Raw genomic sequence first — 19,967 nt, 5'->3', positions numbered from 1 at the left:
TTGGGCTGTAAGGGTTTTCCAGAGATTTTTCAGTGAAGGATGAAGTGATGAAATTATGATTTTGAGGTCCTGTTGGTGGCCCCAAATCCCAGTCCTGACTCAAAAACCTGTTCCAATCCCAGTCCCAGTTCCGACACAAATCACGTGTGAGACTTGGATCCGAATTTTCATCCCCTGGGGTTTAGAGCCCGAACCTTACCCCAGTCCTGACTCAAAAACCTGTTCCAATCCCAGTTCCGACCCGAACCACCCGTCCAGCCTGGATCCGAATTTTCATCCCCTGGGGTTTTTAGAACCCCAAACCCAACCCCAATCCCCATTTTCGTGACGTCACCACCACCCCTTATAGCCCCGCCCCAAGCCCCGCCTCCTCCCGGTGGGGGCGGGACATTGCGGCGCTCGCCCCGCCCCTGGGCGAGCCCTCCGCTTGTCCCCGCCCCAGCGCTCCGCTTGGACCAATAGCAGCGCCGCGTCTCCCCCTGTCCCTCCCGCCGCCCCCCGGCTGAACCAATCGCAGGCCGGCGTGGCGCTGGCCCCGCCCCCGCGCCGGCGGGGCTGGGAGGCCGGCGGAGGTTTTCCTGCGCCGCCATCTTGGATCGGCGGAGCGGAGCGCGGAGGGGGCGGCGCGGGAGCCCCGCCATGGCCGCCACCGCCGCCAGCGCGGGTGAGCCCGGCCGCGGCGGCTCCGGCGGGCTGGGGAGCGGGCTGAGGGGGGCGTGGGGCTGTGAGGGGGCTCTGCGGGATGAGGGAGGCCTGAGGGGACCCAAGGGGGCTCGGGAAGGCTGAGGGCGGCCCTCAGGGGCGGGGGCCGCCATGTGGGGCTGTGAGAGGGGCTGACAGGGGCGTGAGGGGCCCCCGAGGGCTGAGGGCAGCGGTGTGGGAAACGGGGTGCTGCGGTGCCCCCTGAGGAGCCAGGCTGCGGTACCGGGGCTTGGGGTGCTCGGGGCCGGGTGTCCTGGGGACCCTCGGGGTGGGGATCCCTGCGTTTGGGGTGCCTGGGCTGCGTGTCCATCATCACGCGTTTGGGTTTGTTTTCCTCCACGGTTTCGGTGGGTTTTTAGCCCGTTTTTCAGCTGTGTTTCACTGAGGTTTTCATTCCCGACGAGAGCTGCCGCCCTGGTTTGAAGGTTTTGCACAAAAGTCTCTCTGAGCTCTGGGGGGGGCCTGGAGAACAATGTTCCCTCAGGTTGGTCCCCAGAGTCCACGGCTCCCTGAGCACAGGAAGCTGGGAGCTGCTGATCCCTGATTCTTGCCAAAAAAAAAGCCCCAGATATGTGATTTTATCAATTTTCTGGCTGAACTGCTCTGAAATGAGCTCATGTCCAGATTAACCCAGCATCTGTGAAGTCGTAATGGATTTACAACGCGGTGGCCGAGATCAGAATTTGAGTTTGTTTGTGGTTTTGGGGTTTTTCTCAGTCATAGCTTGTGCTTTGTGGCTCCTCTTGTGGCTTGAGGGTCGTGCCACACGCTCAGGTTTATCCAGGAGTGTTCAGTGACACTGCTGAAGGATTCTGGGGTTTTATTTTAACATTTGAGGAAGGTTTTGTTGCTTTTAATGGCGAGAAAACGCACTGGGGACTCAGACCATCGAGTTTAGGAGGAAGGAAGAGACTCGTGGGTTTAAGCTGTACTTCCAAGTATTTGTGGAAGTGGAGTCTTCAGGGTTCCGTGGTTTTTTGCATAATAAGAAAGTTTTAAATTTTGAAGTAAAAGAGAAAGAATTTTGAACATCTGTGTTTAATATTTATAATCGTGGGCTGAGTGACCGATATTCACTCAACCACTTTACGCAGAAGGAGGGAAATACACAAACAGTAAACATGGAGGTTATTAGGAGAATAAATTATGAAGAATTCTCACAAAGAAATCAGGGTCTTCTTTTCCTTCGTGTTAAAAAACAGACTTCAGGGCTCCAGTGAGTGCTGGGTAACGCCCCAAAATACCCAGAATGTCTTCACTGCAACCCCTTAGCAATAGAAGAAACATTCTTTTATTAATTTCTGTATTTGTTCTTGGAGAAAGTTCCCATGGGGATGGAAGTGCTGAGCTGGCATTGCATGGGAAGCTCAAACAAGCTAAAAACCTCCTACTTAATTCAAAAAATCAATTTAATGTACCCCAGACGGAGAAATTTAGATGTTTCGTAAATAAAAAGCCATAAAAGGGGAAATATCAAAGCCTTATAGTTGTGAGTGAAATGCAGAGTAGTTTTAAGGCTGGTTTCCCTGCTCCAGACTTTTTGGGGAGCTCACAAACGGGTAAATTTAAAGCAAATCTTGTGAGGTTTGGTCTCCAGACATGAGCCTGGCAAATAACGCCCTGCTAAAGCTTTTGCAGCAAAAAGCACCAGTTTTGTACAATAAAAACATATCTGAGAGCTGCAGCAGCCCCTCTCATAAATCACAGCTGGGAATATTTGCTGTAATTTTATTTTGCAGCCTTTTTTCCCTGTTGGGATGCCAGTGGTTGCAGCAGAGCCTTTCCCAGGAGGGCTGGGCTGGGAGCCTGGAGCAGGGGGGTTGGGGTTTACATTCGGTTACAAACGTTCCCCTGCTCCTCTCTTGTGGCCTTAATTAGATCCAGCAGTGGTGTGGGGAAGCAGGGGTTGGTTCTGGGAAGGGCTGGGACACAGCCAGGGTGGTGGAAACCCACCTGGGACTCCTTGGAGCTCTTGGCTGGACACCTCTGGAACGGTGACTCCAGCCCTGCCCTGGGCAGCCCTTTCCAGTGAAAAAATCAGGAATTCTCCCTAATGCCCATCCTGAACCTCCCCTGGTACAACCTGGGGCTGTTTCCTCTCATCCCCTGAGCCCAGCTGGCTCCAGCCTCCTTCCAGGGAGCTGTGTGGAGTAAAACTCCAGCCTGTGCTCCAGGGATTCACCTCAGTGTCGTGGTGCTCGTGCTTGGACTGAGGAGAGGGCACAAGTTGGGAAGGAATCTTTGTGTTCCTGAGCCAGGAGGTGTTTCTCAGCCTGGTGTGAAGCAGGTTCCTCAGGGGATGCAGATCCCTGCCTGGGATATCTCCAAGCCTTGGGAAGGTTCCTGTGTCCCCCTCAGCCCCGTGTGGAGCTGCTCCAGAGAACAGCTCAGTGTCACTTCCTTCCCCTGCCCAGAGCGGAAATTCCTTCCCCTCAGGAGTGGGATTCTCCTCTGTGCTCCAGAAACTTCACTCCTGTCCCCACCATGTTCAGATGCAGCTGGGGAAAAGGAGGAACCCTCCTGGCCTGCTTTATTCCCACTTGAAATTTCATTTTGTTGAACGAAATCCTTGGATGTCACCTTGGGGCTTCACTTGGGAATAAGGGATGGGGCACAGAGGCATCTGAGTGATCCAAAACCAAGCAGGGAGGAGATGGGGAGAGGCTTCCACCTCTGGATTTTTGTTCTGCAGATGTGTTTTTGAGTTCCAGAGGATCCTGGTTTTGGATGGGCCGTGCTCTCTCCTGCTCTTGGTTGGGATTGTTGTTGTTGGCTCCTCCAGCTGCCAAGCCTCGAGCTGGATGCTTGTTCCATACTGTAGTCACCCCTGGGAAATCCTATGGATCGCAAGGAAAAGGCTTCCTCAGCAAGGCCAGCTGCCTGGAGCAAAACAAACCAGGCAGGCAGAGAGGCTGGGAGCATTAATGGGGTAGAACATGATTAACTTTGGCAGAAATAGCAGAAAACTGGGAGCGTGTTTGCTGTGAGGTCCAGGCACAGCACGGAGGTGATTGTACAGCTCCGCTTTTAGCTGTAAATAAACCAATATCCAACTCTGGAAGTGAAATTAAACTGTTGTTGAACTGAAATCTGGCTTTGGGGAGTGGAGGAGAACTTGGGAACCTCAGCTTTTTTCCCTAATTCATTAAACCTGAAGGAAACCTCAGTTCTTCACTTTGTCTCCCCAGTGTGGCTGTTTCTTGCCCAAGCGGCTCTTGGTGCTGCTGGGGCTGGTTTGGGAAGCCCAGCACTGGGGTTTTTGGGGGTGTCTGGGCAGCTTTGGGGTCCCTCTGCTTAGATAAAGCAGAAGTGGTTTGGGGACTGTGTTTGGCTCAGTTTGCAAAGGTTGTGGTGGAGGTTTTCAGGCTGGAGCGACTGTTTTGGGGCAGCTTTGCAGCACATTTACAAACCCATAACCATTAAAATAAGCACAGGGCTGACTTATTTCAGAAAACAGGAAGAAATGGTTTATAATGGATTAAAAACTCATTTTGTGATGTGGAACAGAATGTTTGGGCTCCGATGGTAACGCTGGGCTGTAGATTCAGCACAAGCCACACTGAGCAAGCTCAGAATGACTGCAGACCCCGTTACAACCAGGATTAGGGAAAATAGAGGAGAGTGGAATGCTGGAATGACAGCCTGGTTTGGGGTGGAAGGGACCGTGGAGATGAGCTGGGCCATGGCTGGGACACCTCACGCTGCTCCAAGCACTTGTGCCAGAGCACAGGCAGGCCAGTAGTGCTGCCTGTGGTGGCCACTGGTCTGTGCTGGTGAGACCAGAGGTGATCCAAGTGAACAGTGATGGGTTTTTGAGGTGCTCTGTGAGCGCTTTGGTCCATTCTTTGTCTCGCATTGGGAAATGAGCCCTCTGCGAGTTGGTGTCATCAGGGAAACCCTGCTCCTCCTCCATCCTTCGTGCAGCCTCAGCCCCTGCCCTGCTCCCAGCAGGCTCCTCCTCTCTCCAATATCGAGAGCACATCTTTTGCTTTGGCAGCCCAAGCTGTGCAGCTGAGGCAGCAGCGTGTGCTCGGCCCGTCAGTGCAGCAGATGAAAGGACACAAACTTACCCTGCACTGACACGCAGCTGCCTCTGCTGGGGAGTGTTCCCCTGACCCAGAGGGGCTGGTGTGATCCTGCTGATTCCCCTGGCCAGAGGGGCTGGTGTGATCCTGGCTGATTGCCCTGGCCAGAGGGGCTGGTGTGATCCCGGCTGATTGCCCTGGCCAGAGGGGCTGGTGTGATCCCGGCTGATTGCCCTGGCCCAGAGGGGCTGGTGTGATCCTGCTGATTGCCCTGACCCAGAGGGGCTGGTGTGATCCTGGCTGATTGCCCTGGCCCAGAGGGGCTGGTGTGATCCTGGCTGATTGCCCTGGCGCAGAGGGGCTGGTGTGATCCTGGCTGATTGCCCTGACCCAGAGGGGCTGGTGTGATCCTGGCTGATTGCCCTGGCCCAGAGGGGCTGGTGTGATCCTGGCTGAGTCCCCTGGTGCAGAGGGGCTGGTGTGATCCTGGCTGATTGCCCTGGCCCAGAGGGGCTGGTGTGATCCTGGCTGATTCCCCTGGCCCAGAGGGGCTGGTGTGATCCTGGCTGATTGCCCTGACCCAGAGGGGCTGGTGTGATCCTGCTGATTGCCCTGACCCGGAGGGGCTGGTGTGATCCTGCTGATTGCCCTGATTGCCCTGATTTCCCCACTGCTCTTTAGAGATGGCAGCCGATGTCTCGTCGCTGGGCGGGGCCGTGGGCTCCGGGAGCTCGGGGTCGGGAGCCCCGGCTGGAGGAGGCGCTGCTCAGAGACCCAGCAAGAGACGGCCCGGGTGAGTGCGGGAGGGAGGGAGGGGAGTGCTGGGGCTGTGCTCCGCAGGGGGGGCTCTGTGAAAAGTGCCTCTTTGAGGAAGTTCTGTTCTCCAGAAAGAACCCTCAGCCTCAGAGGGGCGGCTGTGGCTGCTTCTGAGAAGTTTCCTGGTTCCTTCAGGTGGGCTCTGTCCAGTCCTTTCCCTTTCTGGTGGTGTCTTTGTGCCAGCAACACCCCTTGAAGAGCGGGCTAAGTGACATTCAGAGGGGATCCAAAGCTTTGCACCTCATACAAGGAGCAAATACACACCAAGGATTGAGATCATGGAGGAGGCATTGCCACCAAGACCTGGGGGAATCTGGGTTTTGGGGCTTCCTCCAATCTTTGCAGCTCTGCCGTCCCTGGAGGGGTGGGGGGAAGCCACACTGTGCTTGTGGGAGGCTTTTTGTTTGCTAGAAATGCCTTTGCCATTTCAAAGGGAGTTGAGTGGCTGTTCCCAGATTTCTGGCAAGAGAAATTGACTGAAATCTGTCTTTGTGCCCCTCCCAGTCACTCCAGCTCTTCCCTCCAGCCCCATTTGCTGATGCTCCCACTCCCCTGCAGCTCCTCCCATGCTCTGCTGCATCCACAGTGTTCCATCCCAAAAGGAGAGGAGGAGAGATGAAAATTCTTCTGTGCCCCACATGAACTGGTCAGAAGAGGGGTTTGGCCCTTGAGCAGACACTGCACAAACTGAACTTTAACTGCAAGAAGATTTTGCCCTCCTCTTCTTGAGCTGGGAAGGCTCCATCTGTAGGCTGTTGATGGTCCCTGATTCTCCTGGGAGATCCAGGCTTTTGGAACAGAAGTTTGGGATGCAATGGATGCTCCAAGTGGGTTTTGTTCCTTTGGAGCTGTTTTTCCTTGCTCTGTTCCTGACAGACACCTGCCTGAAGCTCCTTTCCAAACTTTGTTGGTTATTTCACAATAAGATCACTGAATTGCATTGGGATTAATTAATTTTTCCTTTCAGGAATCATCTGCACCCATGGGGACAGACAGAAAACTAATGTAAAGGAGAAGCCACTTGGTTAACAGTTATCCTTTTTCTGTTTTTCAGGCTCGATTTTGATGATGATGGGGAAGGGAACAGTAAATTCCTCAGGTGAGGGAGAGCATGGCATCTAGAAACTTCTGTTCTATGGTCTAGCTGTGCCTGTGTTTTCCCTGGAGCAGGATCTTTCTGCTCCTGTGGCTTTTGCTCTCTGGAAGTGGTGGGAATTGCTCCAGTTCCTCAAACTCCTCCCTTTCTCCCAGTCAGCAATATTCCTCATCTCTGTGGCTTTTGTGACTGCCTCAGGCATTGTTAATTAATCCTCATCTGTTGAAAGGATGCTCCAGTTCCAGGGACATCCTTATTCCCAAGGAGCTGGTGGGGCTGTGAGGGTCTCCTCGTGATCCATATGGAGCACAGAGGAGTTGGAATATCTTGTGTCATTTATTTCTAGCCTCACTACATGGTTTAGGATTGAATAACTCCAGTCATCTGGAATTCCCTGTGTTCCTGTGCTTTAGGGATTGCTGTGGAATGGTTTCAGGATGATGAATGTAGGATTTACTAGCAGAAACCTTGGATGGAGGTCCTGCTTTGGGCTGCCTTTATCTTCCAAGTGCAGTTTAACCTGTTTGTTGGTGTGGGGTTAAATTGAGTGTGATCCCAGCATCCCTGACTGGAATGTGCTGTGGAGGTGATGCAGTGGTTCACCCATGTGAAGGTGTTTGGAGTGAATTGTCCTGCACTGCCCACCCACAGCCAGGTTGGCCTTCTCAAGCCCAGGCATTTTTTGTGGGAGTCATTAGACCTTGTTTTCTCAGTGTTTTTTGGGAAAGAAGGAAGTGTAAACCCTTTAACCTCTCCCCCTTCTCCTAGATGTGATGATGACCCGATGCCAAACGATAAAGAGAGATTTGCCAGGTAAGAATTTGATGATTTTAAAGCTTTTTGTGCCAAAAAACCTTAGTATGAGAGGGATCCTGCAGCACCCTTCTCTCAGCCACATCTCTTTGGAGCTGCTCCAAGGGATCCACACAGACTCCTTGCTGTTTTTTTGGACCAGTCCATTGAGTGTGACAATGACGTTCCTCTTTTTCACCATTCCTTTCAGCTCTGGCCTTGGACTCTCATTCTTTTCTCCTGCTCAAGACACTTGCAGAGATTCAAGTTTCCTGCTTAGAACAGATTTTCCTTGAACAGGGTTTCCTGGCACACGCTGTGCTTTGTGTGTTTTGTGGGGAATTGCACAGCAGCTCTACAAATTGGGGTTTCTGGAGATTGTAGGGAGTGCTTGGATCACTTTTTGGTGTCTGACAGTATTTCTGAGTGTTGGGACTGAACCCATTTCTGTTTGAAGCTCTATTCCCTCCTCTGGACATGCTCCAGCCCATCAATGTCCCTCTTGCCAGGAGGGGCCCAAAACTGCCCCCAGCATTTGGGGGTCACTGTCCTGCTGTTACCTGCCAAAGGGCTACAGATGATTCCAAGCTGGGATTCTCCAGCTTTTTAAGTGGTTAAGAGTCCTTCTGAAGTCAAGCAAATCAAAAATGTGTTAGAAATATCAGAATAGTTCTAATATTAGAAATCACTAAATTAGAACTAGGTCACAGCCTCAGAAAATGTTTTAAAACTCCAGCACATCAGGCACCAGTTTAATGTGGAATGTTGCAAACTGATGACTGTTTTATTTTATGGAATTGCTCCTCTGCAAAACAGACCTGTCCCCAGCCTGGGTTTCCTAGTCCATCTTTCCATTTTTTTCCATTTTTTTTCAACTTTTTTTTTCCATTTTTAGCTTAGCTGGCTGATTTTATTTTTAGGTCTGATGATGAGCAGAGTTCAGCGGATAAGGAGAGACTTGCCAGGTAGGAGAATGGAGATTTCAAGCATGGACAAGCAGAGTTTTTCCTTTCCTTGATGTTTCTCTAGGCATCCCTTCTCTTTTTATCCCTCCTTCCCTCATCTGCTGCCAAGGATTGAACAGACTCCTGGAAATGGCTGTGGAGTTGGGATTAGGAGGGGAAAGGCATTGAGGAAAGGCACATCCTTGGAAGAACGTTTTTAGGGAATCCAGGGAAGGATTTATTTACCAAAGGCCACAGGGTTGGGCTCCTGCTTTCACCTCTAGCTTTGCTAACCTGTGCTAAATACAGTTCCTCTTGCCCTGGGTCAGGGTGCCAAGTTGTCCATCTGGGAAGGTTTTGTGTCCTGGGAATGCTGCTGGACTCTCAGAACAGGCAGGAAAAGGTGTGTGAGCTCAGGTGTTTTCCTTCCAGGAAAGGTGGTGTCCCTGGAACCATCATTTCATTTTTCCCCCAGTTTCTCCAAGTAGTTAATGAGAGCCTGTGCCTGAAACCAGCAGAGCAGTCACCTGGAATGCAGCAGGAATCCAGGAGCAGGCCCTGAGGACACCTGTGCCCACCTGCAGGGGATTTGTCACCTGTGCACACCTGCCCTTCGTCCTCCTCCTTGCAGTTTGGGGCGGTTTTGTCTTTAAACCAAACCCTGACCCCCAGAGTGCCCTTACTGACTGCACTGAGCTGTGCTGGAATGTTTGAGGAGATGAGGAAGGCACAGGGTGAGGTGGGAGTGCAGGGAACAGCAGAGCCCTCCAGGGGTTTATTCCCAGGAGCCTGTAGTGAAGAACATTCAGAGAACCATGGATGGTTTGGGTTGGAAGGGACCTTAGAGCTCATCCCTTCCTCTATCCCAGCCCTGTCCAGTCCAGCCTTGGACACTCCCAGGGATCCAGGGGCAGTCACAGCTTCTCTGTGCAGCCTGTGCCATGGTCCCCCCACCCTCACAGGGAGCAATTCCTCCCCAAAATCCCATCTCACCCTTCCCTGTGTCAGTGGAAGGCCACTCTCCCATGCTCTGTCCTCCAGGCCTTGTCCCCAGTCCCTCTCCAGCTCTCTTGCAGCCCCTTTAGGCTCTGGACAGGCTCCTTGGAGCCTTCTCATCCCTCAGGATGAACAATCCCAGTTCTCCCATCCTTTCCTCATGGCAGAGGGACAGTGGGCAAGTGAAATGTGAATGTCTGGTGATTCCCCAGTAGTTTCTGTAGTTGAAGGATCTTTGTTTTTCACACCTGAGCTTGTGAGTTTAGAGAAGCTGCCTGGCTCAAAGGTGAGGTCACTGAATGTTTGCACACACCTCCTAGTGATAAATGCTCCATTTTTGTATTTATCCTTTTATTCACCTGCCTGTCCTTGCTGCTTCCAACACTTCCATCTCATTTCACTTCCCACCATGTGCTTCCTTGCACCTGATCCATCCTTCTCTATAGGAAACCTGGCTTTTAAGCTCTGTTTTGGAAAACCCACCTTAGGAACCCAGTTAAATTTTGTATCCTGGATAAAAGAACCAAGTTCCAGTCCGTGGGACTGGTGGGAGCTGTGCCCTGTGAGCCAGAGGGGTGCCAAGAGCCTCTTTGAGTGGCAGCAATGGCCACAGTGCCTCTTCAGAGGTCAGTGTGGCCTGGTCCTGCTCTGCCCACGTTGGTTGGCCTTGACCATGTGCAGAAATGAGGTGGAACCAGCTTGGAAGCTTTCCCTGCTGTGATAGTGAGAGGGCTCTCGATGTCACTGGGAAGTGGCTTCCCACAGCACTGCAAGGTGAGGCCCAGCTCATCCAGGTCACTCAAATCCTGAGGTGCCTGGGCTTGGAAGGAGCCTTAGAGCTCATCCAGCCACACGCCTCCCACCAGCCCAGGCTGCCCAGAGGAGCAGGTGCCCCAGTTTCAGCTCAGACCTGCTGTGTCTGATGGTGCAGGTGATCTCGCCCAGCTGGGACGGACAGCGCTGAGGTCACCTGCAGCAGGGGAGCAGAGGAGCAGTGCTGTGGTGCATGGGGAGGGTCAGCTCCCAGGGAGCCCCTGTGGCTCGGAGGAAGGTCCAGCTGTAGCCTCTGCTCCTTGCCCGTCTCCACGTCCCCCGTGCACGCCCAGCATGCGAAGCTTGACTCCCGCTGCATCCGTGTGTGTCACAGCCGCGCGGGCGCTGAGCGGGGCCGGCCTGACCCCCAGCCCTGCTGATCCACCTCCCCTCTCTCCTGGCCTCCGGCAGGGAGAACCACAGCGAGATCGAGCGCCGGAGGAGGAACAAGATGACGGCGTACATCACGGAGCTGTCGGACATGGTGCCCACGTGCAGCGCGCTGGCGCGCAAGCCGGACAAGCTGACCATCCTGCGCATGGCCGTGTCCCACATGAAATCCCTGCGCGGCACGGGCAACACCTCCACCGACGGCACCTACAAACCCTCCTTCCTCACCGACCAGGTCTCTGCCCAGAGGAAACATCCCTAAAAGTCCCTCTTTTTGTTGAGGTCCTGGAAGGCCGCGGTGAGGTGTCCCTGAAGCCTTCTGATCTTGGCCTGATGCTGCTTTGTGGGAGTTAGAGCAATCAGAGGGGAAAATGTAACCATGGGTGGGGGGAAGAAGTCCAGACCCGGCCATGGAGCTGAGAGGTGTCTGTCTGTGTGTGTGTGTGCGCAGGAGCTGAAGCACCTGATCCTGGAGGCAGCTGACGGCTTCCTGTTCATCGTGTCGTGCGAGACGGGGCGCGTGGTGTACGTGTCGGACTCGGTGACGCCGGTGCTGAACCAGCCGCAGTCCGAGTGGTTCGGCAGCACGCTGTACGAGCAGGTGCACCCCGACGACGTGGGCAAGCTGCGCGAGCAGCTCTCCACCTCCGAGAACGCCCTGACAGGTACAGCGCCGGGCGGGGCTGCGGGGCTGGCAGGGGGACAGCCGCGCAGGACTGGGATTGAACCCTTCCCTTTGTAGAGGGAACCAAGCCCTGGTGCCTTTCTACCAAGGATGCTGCAGCCCCCCCCGAGAGTGCATCTAAAGGTACCACCAGAGACACTCGTGTCCTGCCAGTTCCCAGTATGTTACTGGTGCCACACCTGGCTTGGTGGAAGGACTCCCAGGGCAGCAGCATCTCCTTTTTCTTTCTTTTTTTGAAGGTCGTATCCTGGATTTGAAGACAGGGACTGTGAAGAAGGAAGGGCAGCAGTCCATGAGGATGTGCATGGGCTCCCGGAGATCTTTCATCTGCCGCATGAGGTGGGAAGGGATTCCTGGGGAGAGCCTAAAGCTGAACTTGCTCCCTAACCCTGGCTCTTCCATGCCTTTATTTCAGCTTTTTTTTGGGTTTATTTTGGTATAGACATGATAGAACATGGCTGAGCTTTCCCTACAGTCAAGTTCTGGAGATGTTTGTTTGCCCTGTTGCTGTAGAAGATCCAATTTTAAATAACAATTAGTTTTAACCCAAGCATCACCTCCTTTGAGTTCTACAGAATGAGGGCTTTGTGTGATGGAAATTCCTCTTACTCAGGATATCCAGATTATTTTCATGTTGATCAAGAAAGATGAAATCTTTTCTATCCCTGGTGCAGGTGTGGCAACAGCTCCGTGGATCCAGTCGCTGTCAATCGTCTCAGCTTCATGAGGAATCGCTGCAGGTAAATGATACATGAATAGCATACATCCATACAACATGGAAACAGCACAGCTGAGCAGCTTGCCTCACCTCCCCCCACTGCAGCACAACCTGTTTCTCTCTCCCAAGGAATGGTTTAGGTGCAGCCAAGGATGGGGAGCCTCACTACGTCGTGGTGCACTGCACGGGCTACATCAAAGCCTGGCCCCCAGCAGGTGAGGATTCAGCTTGTGCTCAGCTGGGCAGGGTGTAAGAGCACATGGTCTAAAGGTGCCATTCCAGGAGCTGAATGTGCCAGGAGGTGCTTTGCAGATGTACTGTGATTTTTATTCTAAGATTGGCCTAATTTTTGAAGGTGGGGCAGCAAAGATCTCTGTCTGTAGAGGATGAAGATAATATTGAAAATAATAACTGTCTGATGTGCAGCTTTTGCTGAAATTCAGAGATTTTCATTCCTTCTGTGAAAAAAGGGGAAAATCCCTTCATGGGGAAGGGTTACAAACCAGGGCAGAGAGATGTCTTGAAGTCCATTCCTCTGAAACTAGACTAACCTTGCTGGAATTTTTGTCCCTCCCCTCCCAGGTGTTTCCCTGCCTGATGATGACCCTGATGCTGGCCAGGGCAGCAAGTTCTGCCTTGTGGCCATTGGCAGGCTCCAGGTGAGTGCCCTGTTCCCCTTGTCCAGCACTGCCTTGTCCTGGGAGTCCCCAGATGTAAACTGTTCTGTCTGAAAACATTCAGACAGGCTTGGTGACTGTCCCTGTGCTCCTGGCAGGTGACCAGCTCCCCCAACTGCACAGACATGAACAATGTCTGCCAGCCCACAGAATTCATCTCCCGACACAACACCGAGGGAATTTTCACCTTCATCGACCACCGCTGCGTGGCCACCGTGGGTTACCAGCCCCAGGTGAGGACCTTCAGGAGCTTTGCAACAACAAAGTGCTCTTTAAACTTACCTTTCCTTCTGCATCATGGCTCTGCCTGTCCAGCAGAGCTGATAAACCATGCCCAGGCCCTAACCCTGCATGTGTTTCTTCTCCATTGGTTGCTTTTCCATGTGTTTTTCTGAGTCCTTTGATCATGGGAAGGCTGGGTGTCTCTGGATTATGTCAAATGTCAATTAAAGCCATTTTTGCCTCAAATTGAGTTAAAGATCAAACATTAATCAGCAGATGTTGTGCTTTTCTTTTAAAAAACAGCACACCAGCTCTTGTGCTTGGGTTGTGTAACAGGGATTTGGGGGGATGAGGAGGAACTACCTGTCCAAAGACAGATTAATTAGGGGGTCTGCCTGCCAGATGAACTGACTCGTTCTCTCACAATTCCTTGAAAAATAGGAACTTTTGGGGAAAGACATTGTGGATTTCTGCCATCCAGAAGACCAGCAGCTCTTACGGGACAGTTTTCAGCAGGTAAGAGCATTGTAGCTGCCCTGTGCATGCAGGGTGGAATTCAGATTGAAGTTCATTCCAAGAGTGGAATGTCTTGGTGCTTGCAAAGCAGCGAAATTGGCTGGAAAACCAAGAAGAAAAGCAAAGCTTAGATAATTCTCCTGTGCAAGCAGTTGCAGATATAGCCGTATCATTAAATGCAAAATGAGACAGAAGCGTCTGATGTCTTAACTCCTGAATCCAGTCTTAACTCCAGCTCTGGCTGCTGGTCCAGTTGGCTTTCAGGGCCAGGGATGTGGCTCCCAAGTGCCTGCTTGACTTGGCTGAAACCCTGGTTCGTCTCTAGGGCCCAGCCCAGTGCTGCAGAACCCGCAGTGGAGGTGGTTTTCTTGCCCTGTTGTCGTTACTGTTATTTCTGAGGGCCTTGGACTGGTGGCAGGGCAGGTAAGGCTGCCCCTGTGGTTTCATGACTCCAAAAACCAGCTGCTCATATCCATTGCTCCAAACCGTTGGAATGGGAAGCGACAGCATGTGTGTCATTTCTTGGAGGCTTTTTCATACATCTCACCAGTGCAAAGAGATCAGAGAAGTGAAGCCAAAGAGGGGATTTTAGATCCCCCTCCTGTATCCTTTAGGAGTCGAGCTATCCCAAGGGAGTGGTGCCATTTAGTTCGGGAAGGCTGAGATGTGGTGGTCCAGGTTTGAGGCAAAGGGCCATCACAGGGGTCTGGGGGGGAGCTCGTGCTCAGGTGGCCCTTCCCCACCTTCGATCAGGTGCTAGTGCTGTGGTTCTGTGTGTTTCAGGTGGTGAAGTTGAAGGGCCAGGTCCTGTCCGTCATGTTCCGTTTCCGATCCAAGAGCCGCGAGTGGCTGTGGATGAGAACCAGCTCGTTCACCTTCCAGAACCCCTACTCGGACGAGATCGAGTACATCATCTGCACCAACACCAACGTCAAGTGAGTGCCTGCCAGGCTCAGCCCGCAGCTGGGCACTCAGCCTCTCCCCACCACCAGCTCCCACCCATTTGCACAGCCCTGGAGCAGCTCCTGAGTCCCCCCAGCTCCCCTTCTCTGCTGGGCTGTGCCAGGCTCTGGAGGATACAAATGCAGGAATTGTAATGCCTTTGGCTGTCTCAACAAGCTGCCAGAATTCAGCTGCAGAAGTGCCTGAAATTAGGGAAATCTTCCTTGGATTCCTGTGACAGCCCAGGGGTCCCATCTTTGGGAATGGTCAGAACTGTTCTTTCTTTCCATGAAGGAGCTCCACACCCCTTGCAAGGACCAAGAAATTGTGCCTGTGTGATCTAGAGCTGCAGGCTTGGCAAGGGCAGCTCCAGCAGGCAAACAGAAGGCTGGATTGCCTGGGAAAGGGAAATCCAGGATTTTTTTTGCCATGAGGCAAAGTAGCACTGCTTCCCTGCAGGGCTGAAATCTGCTGCAGGCCTGATTTCCTGCCCCATGTCAGAGCTCTCTCTTTGAACTTCTTTGTTCCACACAGCCATTCCCACATCCAGAATCCTGAAATCCCTGTGGAAGTTCAGAGCAGAGCAGCACTGTCTGTGTGGTTGCTTGAGGTGTGCAGGAGGGAGGCACAGCCCTCACATCTGGAGCATCCCATTCCATGACTCCACCATTCAAGGAAACCGAGTGAAACTCACTCAAAAACCCCTTCACCCAAACAGGGTTTTGCATCTTGTCCCAGACAGCCACTCCCTGCTGCACACAGGACCCAGCTTTGCTGCCAGCTGGGACTTTTTAAAATCTCTTTTTTCTGTGTTTTCTTTGAAGGAACTCGAGCCAGGAGTCCCGGCCTGCCCTGGCAAACTCCATGCCAAGGCCTCAGCTGGGGCAGAGTGTCAGCCTTCCCCTGGACATGGGCACAGCCCCACTGCCTTCAAGGTCAGGAGGAGCTCGGCTCCTTTCCCCATTTCCTCCTTCACCTCACACACCCTTCATTCCCAAATTCCCCTCTCTGCAGCCAGGAGCTCCAGGCTGACGAATCCCTGGTGTAACCACCCAGAGCTGTTCCCTTGGGAATTATCTTTAGCAGCCTGTGTTCCCCTGTTACACACACTTTCTATTTTAGGCAGCAGCAGCCACCCCAGGCAGAGCTGGAAGTGGGCCCAGGAAGGGAGAGCTTGGCTGGGTACGAGCACTCACAGGTGAGAGGGATTTGGGCACTCCCTGTTTGTTGTCCTGCGCTGGTGAAGTCATCCTTTTGCTTGGGGTTTAAAGGTGGTGGCACCAGGTTGAGGTGAGGTTTGAGGGGAGGGTGTTGCTCAATTCCAGTATTTATCATGTGGAATAATCTGAGTTGGAAGGAATCTTAAAGCCCATCCAGTTCCACCTCCTGCCATGGGCTGGACACCTTCCACCAGACCAGGTTGCTCCAAGCCCTGTCCAGCCTGGCCTCGGACACTTCCAGGGATGTGACTGGGCATTCTGAATGATCCAGAGATCCCTGCTATCCCAGAGAAGCACATCAGAATCCCGGGATTCTCAGCTGCTCTGTGCCCAGGTGTGAGCAGCTGCCGTGTCCCACCCCCAGGTGCCCGTCCAGCCCGTGAGCGCTGCTGGCCCCGAGCACAGCAAACCCCTGGAGAAGGCTGAGAGCCTCTTCAGCCAGGAGCGGGACCCTCGCTTCGGGGAGATCTTCCCTGGCATCAGCACAGGTGGGTCAGCAGCACGGCTCTGCTCCCCTGCCTGCCCTGGGCACACCCTTCCTGCAGCTCTCCCTGCTCCCAGCCTTGCAGTGCATGCTCTGACCCCAGAGAACTTCGTGTGAGTTTAGTAGAAAATGGAGAGGAAATCAAACTGAACCGGATTTGACAAAATACTCTGGAGTCTGTGTCTGGAGGAGGAACAAAGGAGTCTCTTCCAACTGATTGTCTGTCCCTGTTGCTGAGATGTCCCAGCCCAAAAATGACTCATGCTCTCTCCACAGATGAGAGCAAAGCCATCCCAGCCAGCACCATGCCAGCCAACCCACCCCTCTTCACCCAGGGAAACACCTTCACTGCTGCACGCCCTGCTGAGAACTTCAGGTGAGGTGTCACCTGCCCAGCTCCTGCCCCCATTCCCGCTGTTTCCTCTGCTGTGCTCTGGACTTCCCAGGATCTGGGTGCCCACAACCCCTGCAGCTCCTGTCAGTTGTTTCCCACTACAGAACCATGGAATCATTTAGGTTGGAAGGGCCCTCTAAGATCATCAAGTCTGACTGTTAACCCGTGTTTACCACTAACCCCTGTCCCCAGGAGCCACATCCACACATTCTGGGGACACTCCAGGGATGACCACTCCACCCTTCCCAGATGGGCAGTTACCCCAATTGCTGGGCTCATTTCCCTGCACCAATACCTTGAGCAGAAGGGTTTGGTGCCTCTCCCTGCGTGGCTCAGACCCCTGTTCCACTGCAGGAGCAGCAGCATGGTGCCCCCAGTGAACATCATCCAGCAGCAGCCGCCGCCCACCGGCCGGATCCTGTCGCAGATTTCCCGGCACTCCAGCCCAGCTCAGGTCAGCGGGAGCACCTGGGCTGCAGGGACACGGCCGGTGTTCACACCCCAGGTAGCACAGCCCCACCCCCAGCTGCAGGCCCCGGCTCCCTGCTGCCCTGCAGCCCCTGCTGTCCGTGGGGAACCGTCCTGCTTCACTCACTCTGCGGCGCTGTGTCCCTGTGCTTCCTCCTGGGGCTGACCAGCAGCACGCCCTGAGCTGAGCTCGGGGTCAGTGCTGCCCCCTCTTCCTCTCCGTGTTTCTCCCCTCTTCCAGCAAGTGGCATCGCAGGCGGTGAAGCCGCGCGCGCCGTCCTTCGGCATGGGGACGTTCCAGGGGACGCCGTCCTCCTTCAGCGCCATGGCAGCGCCGGCATCCACGGCTGCGCCTGCCACCGCGCCCTACCCGGCCCTGGCCAGCCGTGGCACCGGCTTCAGTGAGTGGGGCTGGGGGGAAGAGCCCTGGGAGCAGCCAGGGCGGCTGGGCCGCGCTGCCCGGCGCTTCTGGTGCGCTCTGGGAGCGCCTGAGTGTGGGCAGCAGAGTTGGAACCGTGCTTTGACTGACACTCATCACCTGCAGTCGTCCTCCAGCCACACAGGTGGACTTGGTGGTCCTTGTGGATCCCTTCCAGCTTGGGATAATCTGGGTTTATCCCAGCAGATGAATTTTGAACCGTTTTAAGGCTGACTGGGAGGAAACAAACCCCTCTGGGAGTCCCTTTGTTCTATCCCATGGCAAACACCTGAATTCCTGTGGCAGGAATTCCTGGAGGGTGACCCTGTCCTGTCAGCAAACAGAGCACTGCCCTTCCCATTCCCACTAGAGCATTGGAGAGGCACATTGCAGAGGAGGGGTGGCTCAGTGGCTGTGTTCTCTGCCCAGCAGGCACGGAGGCAGCGCAGACCCCGGCCCCGTTCCAGCCCCGCGCCGCCGACGCCGTGGGCATGTGGCCACAGTGGCAAGGGCAGCACCACGGCCCTGGATCCGGGGAGCAGAGCCTGCAGCAGCCCCAGCCCGGCCAGCCTGAGGTCTTCCCAGTAAGATGGAGCTTTTTGACCTCCCACTCTGGGGGGATCCCCTGGTCTTGAGGCACACAGAGCTTGTCCCTCTGGTTCGAATGAGTCCCAAACTCCCGGATAACCTGATGGAGTTTGAAGTGGAGAGGGCAGGACTGGCTTTGTGTCTTGGTCTGTTCCTGGATCAGTGTGGAATTCCAGTTGGACTAACCCTTCTAATTAATAAAAAAAAAATGCTGCAGTCCAATAAAATTAAGATAATTTCTGAGAATTCATTATCATCTCACTCCAGCTTTCTCAGTAGCTGGTGATTATAGCTTAAATTTGCTGCTCTCCCTAAATTTGCTTTAGGCACAAAGGCAGATTGCCTTGGGAAAGGGACCAGTTTGGTCCACGGTATCTATTGCAGCAAACCCATGACTAAATTATCAGCATGGAACCATGAAATTGTTGAGGCTGGAAAAGCCTCTGAGATGGAGTCCAACCTTTCCCCCTAGTCTCCAAGCTAACCCTCCCTGGCAGAGCTTGAGGCTGATAGCCCAGTGTGGATCCTGACTCTCTCCTTGTACCCTCACAGGACATGCTGACCATGTTGGGTGACCAAGGGCCCAACTACAACAACGAAGAATTCCCAGAGCTGAACATATTCCCTTCCTTTTCCGAGTAAAACGAGCCTTAGGGGAAGCAAAGCAAGCTCTCTACACTATCCACATGTAAAGGAAAACAGCTGAGTCTCTTTCTCAAGGAACTGTCTGAACACTTCCCACCTGGTGGAAGCAGAGCTCCGAGGAGGGATGGCCGTGGAGGAGGAGGTGGTTTGGACCCTCCTCCGTGTGGGATTGTTCTGGAAGCTTCAGCACCCCAGTGCCACGAGGCCCCGTGTTCCCAGAGCCGCTCCCAAGTGGATTTCTGTGGGAGGAATTCCTGTCTGCATCACAGACAGCCCTTCCAAACTTTTAAGGTGGCTTTGACTGTTTTTATTTCGTTCTCTGCCGTGACTTTTTCTATAAAACACAAACTATTGGAATTTTTAAATACTGGAAGAAGCTCTTCCAAGTGTTATCCCTGTAAACACAATCCTGGAGGATGCTTGAGTAAGAATCCGTGTCCTAAGCCAGTGTTTTCCTCCTTTTTGGAGGAATTTGGGCTGTTTTTGGAGGGTTGTTACAGCGTCTCCAGTCCAGGGTGCTCCGTGTGGAGATTCCCGTGTTTGTTTGGAATCTTCTCTCTCCTGTGAACTGTGCAATGAAATCAGTGTGACCCATGACCCCCCGTTACCCCGGGATAATTAACAAGCCATAAAAATATTACCCATGTAGCTTTATTCTGGATGAATCAATTTTCCAGCTGATGGTTTCTGTGCTGCCACAAATTGATGTTTTTTGGGATAAAACCTGCTCCACACTGTCCATGGAATTTTATCACATGTAGATGAGATCCTTGTCCTTGTTTTGGAGCTGGATGTAGGAGAATCCCTGGGTTTGATCAGGGAATTGCTGAGGAACTGTGTATTGTCACTACATTGGCTCACTCACCGTCTCCTTAAAGAAGAATTCCTGCCATGGGATGATCCTGTTGCCAAATCACAAACTGTAAGAGGAGAGCTGGAAAAGTAGGGAACAGAATGAATTTTTATATATATATATATATCTATATATATAAAATTTTTAATTTTTAAACATTGACTTGGAATCTTCTGGCTTTTTCCATGGAAAAAAAAAAAAACCAAGTTGTGGCCAACCCTGTGCTCCTCAGGGGCTGGAAGAACCATTTGATTCCCTCTTGCTTCAGTTCCAACAGGAAAATGAATTGCAGAGTTGGACTTGGAAGGAAACTTGGCACCACGGCAGCTGGGGAAGAATTCCAGGTTTTCCTGGAGCCTGGTTTTGTTTTGAATGGAATGTGGGTGTTCCCCCCTTTTCCCTGAGTGCTGGGGGGGCTCTGGGACCCCCAGGCTGGTTGTGAGTGTTCTCTCTGCTGGCTGGGAGCAAGAAAGGGGAGAGCTGATGTCCTTTCCAAGGGCTGATTCCAGAGCTGTCATTCCTGAGTAATACCCACGTAGGAACCTTTGAAACCTTTGTGTCAC

General features: G+C 53.2%; 1 protein-coding gene across 12 annotated transcripts; it reads left to right on the top strand.

Annotated features, from left to right (window-relative positions):
- The first annotated feature begins 556 nt into the window (after window positions 1-556).
- ARNT (aryl hydrocarbon receptor nuclear translocator) lies at window positions 557-19,566 on the top strand. 12 transcript variants are annotated; one of them, XM_056510934.1, is made up of 23 exons: window positions 557-664; window positions 5,409-5,520; window positions 6,598-6,642; window positions 7,408-7,452; window positions 8,352-8,396; window positions 10,596-10,809; window positions 11,026-11,239; window positions 11,317-11,382; window positions 11,499-11,598; window positions 11,934-11,999; window positions 12,107-12,192; window positions 12,560-12,636; window positions 12,753-12,887; window positions 13,318-13,392; window positions 14,176-14,327; window positions 15,159-15,269; window positions 15,457-15,532; window positions 15,919-16,042; window positions 16,315-16,414; window positions 16,787-16,886; window positions 17,142-17,301; window positions 17,748-17,902; window positions 18,459-19,566. In XM_056510934.1, exons 1-23 carry the CDS (start codon window positions 640-642, stop codon window positions 18,546-18,548), a joined length of 2,373 nt encoding a protein of 790 aa, XP_056366909.1. In that variant the 5' UTR covers window positions 557-639; the 3' UTR covers window positions 18,549-19,566. The 12 variants fall into 12 exon arrangements, with proteins under 12 accessions (XP_056366909.1, XP_056366907.1, XP_056366910.1 ...); XM_056510935.1 differs by having other exon boundaries at window positions 558-664; window positions 17,751-17,902; XM_056510931.1 differs by having other exon boundaries at window positions 558-664; window positions 16,787-16,937; window positions 17,751-17,902.
- Window positions 19,567-19,967: the final 401 nt, after the last annotated feature.

The sequence above is a fragment of the Oenanthe melanoleuca genome, chromosome 25 (genome assembly GCF_029582105.1).
Source record: "Oenanthe melanoleuca isolate GR-GAL-2019-014 chromosome 25, OMel1.0, whole genome shotgun sequence".
Taxonomy (NCBI): domain Eukaryota; kingdom Metazoa; phylum Chordata; class Aves; order Passeriformes; family Muscicapidae; genus Oenanthe; species Oenanthe melanoleuca.
This window is presented reverse-complemented; position numbering and strand designations above follow the sequence as displayed.

Excerpts from the sequence above, each read along its gene's own strand:
- ARNT (XM_056510930.1), top strand. The coding sequence starts at position 640 with ATGGCCGCCACCGCCGCCAGCGCGG. Across the intron at positions 10,810-11,025 it reads CCTCCTTCCTCACCGACCAG|GAGCTGAAGCACCTGATCCT; the intron begins GTCTCTGCCCAG and ends GTGTGTGCGCAG. Across the intron at positions 16,415-16,786 it reads CGCCCTGCTGAGAACTTCAG|GAGCAGCAGCATGGTGCCCC; the intron begins GTGAGGTGTCAC and ends GTTCCACTGCAG.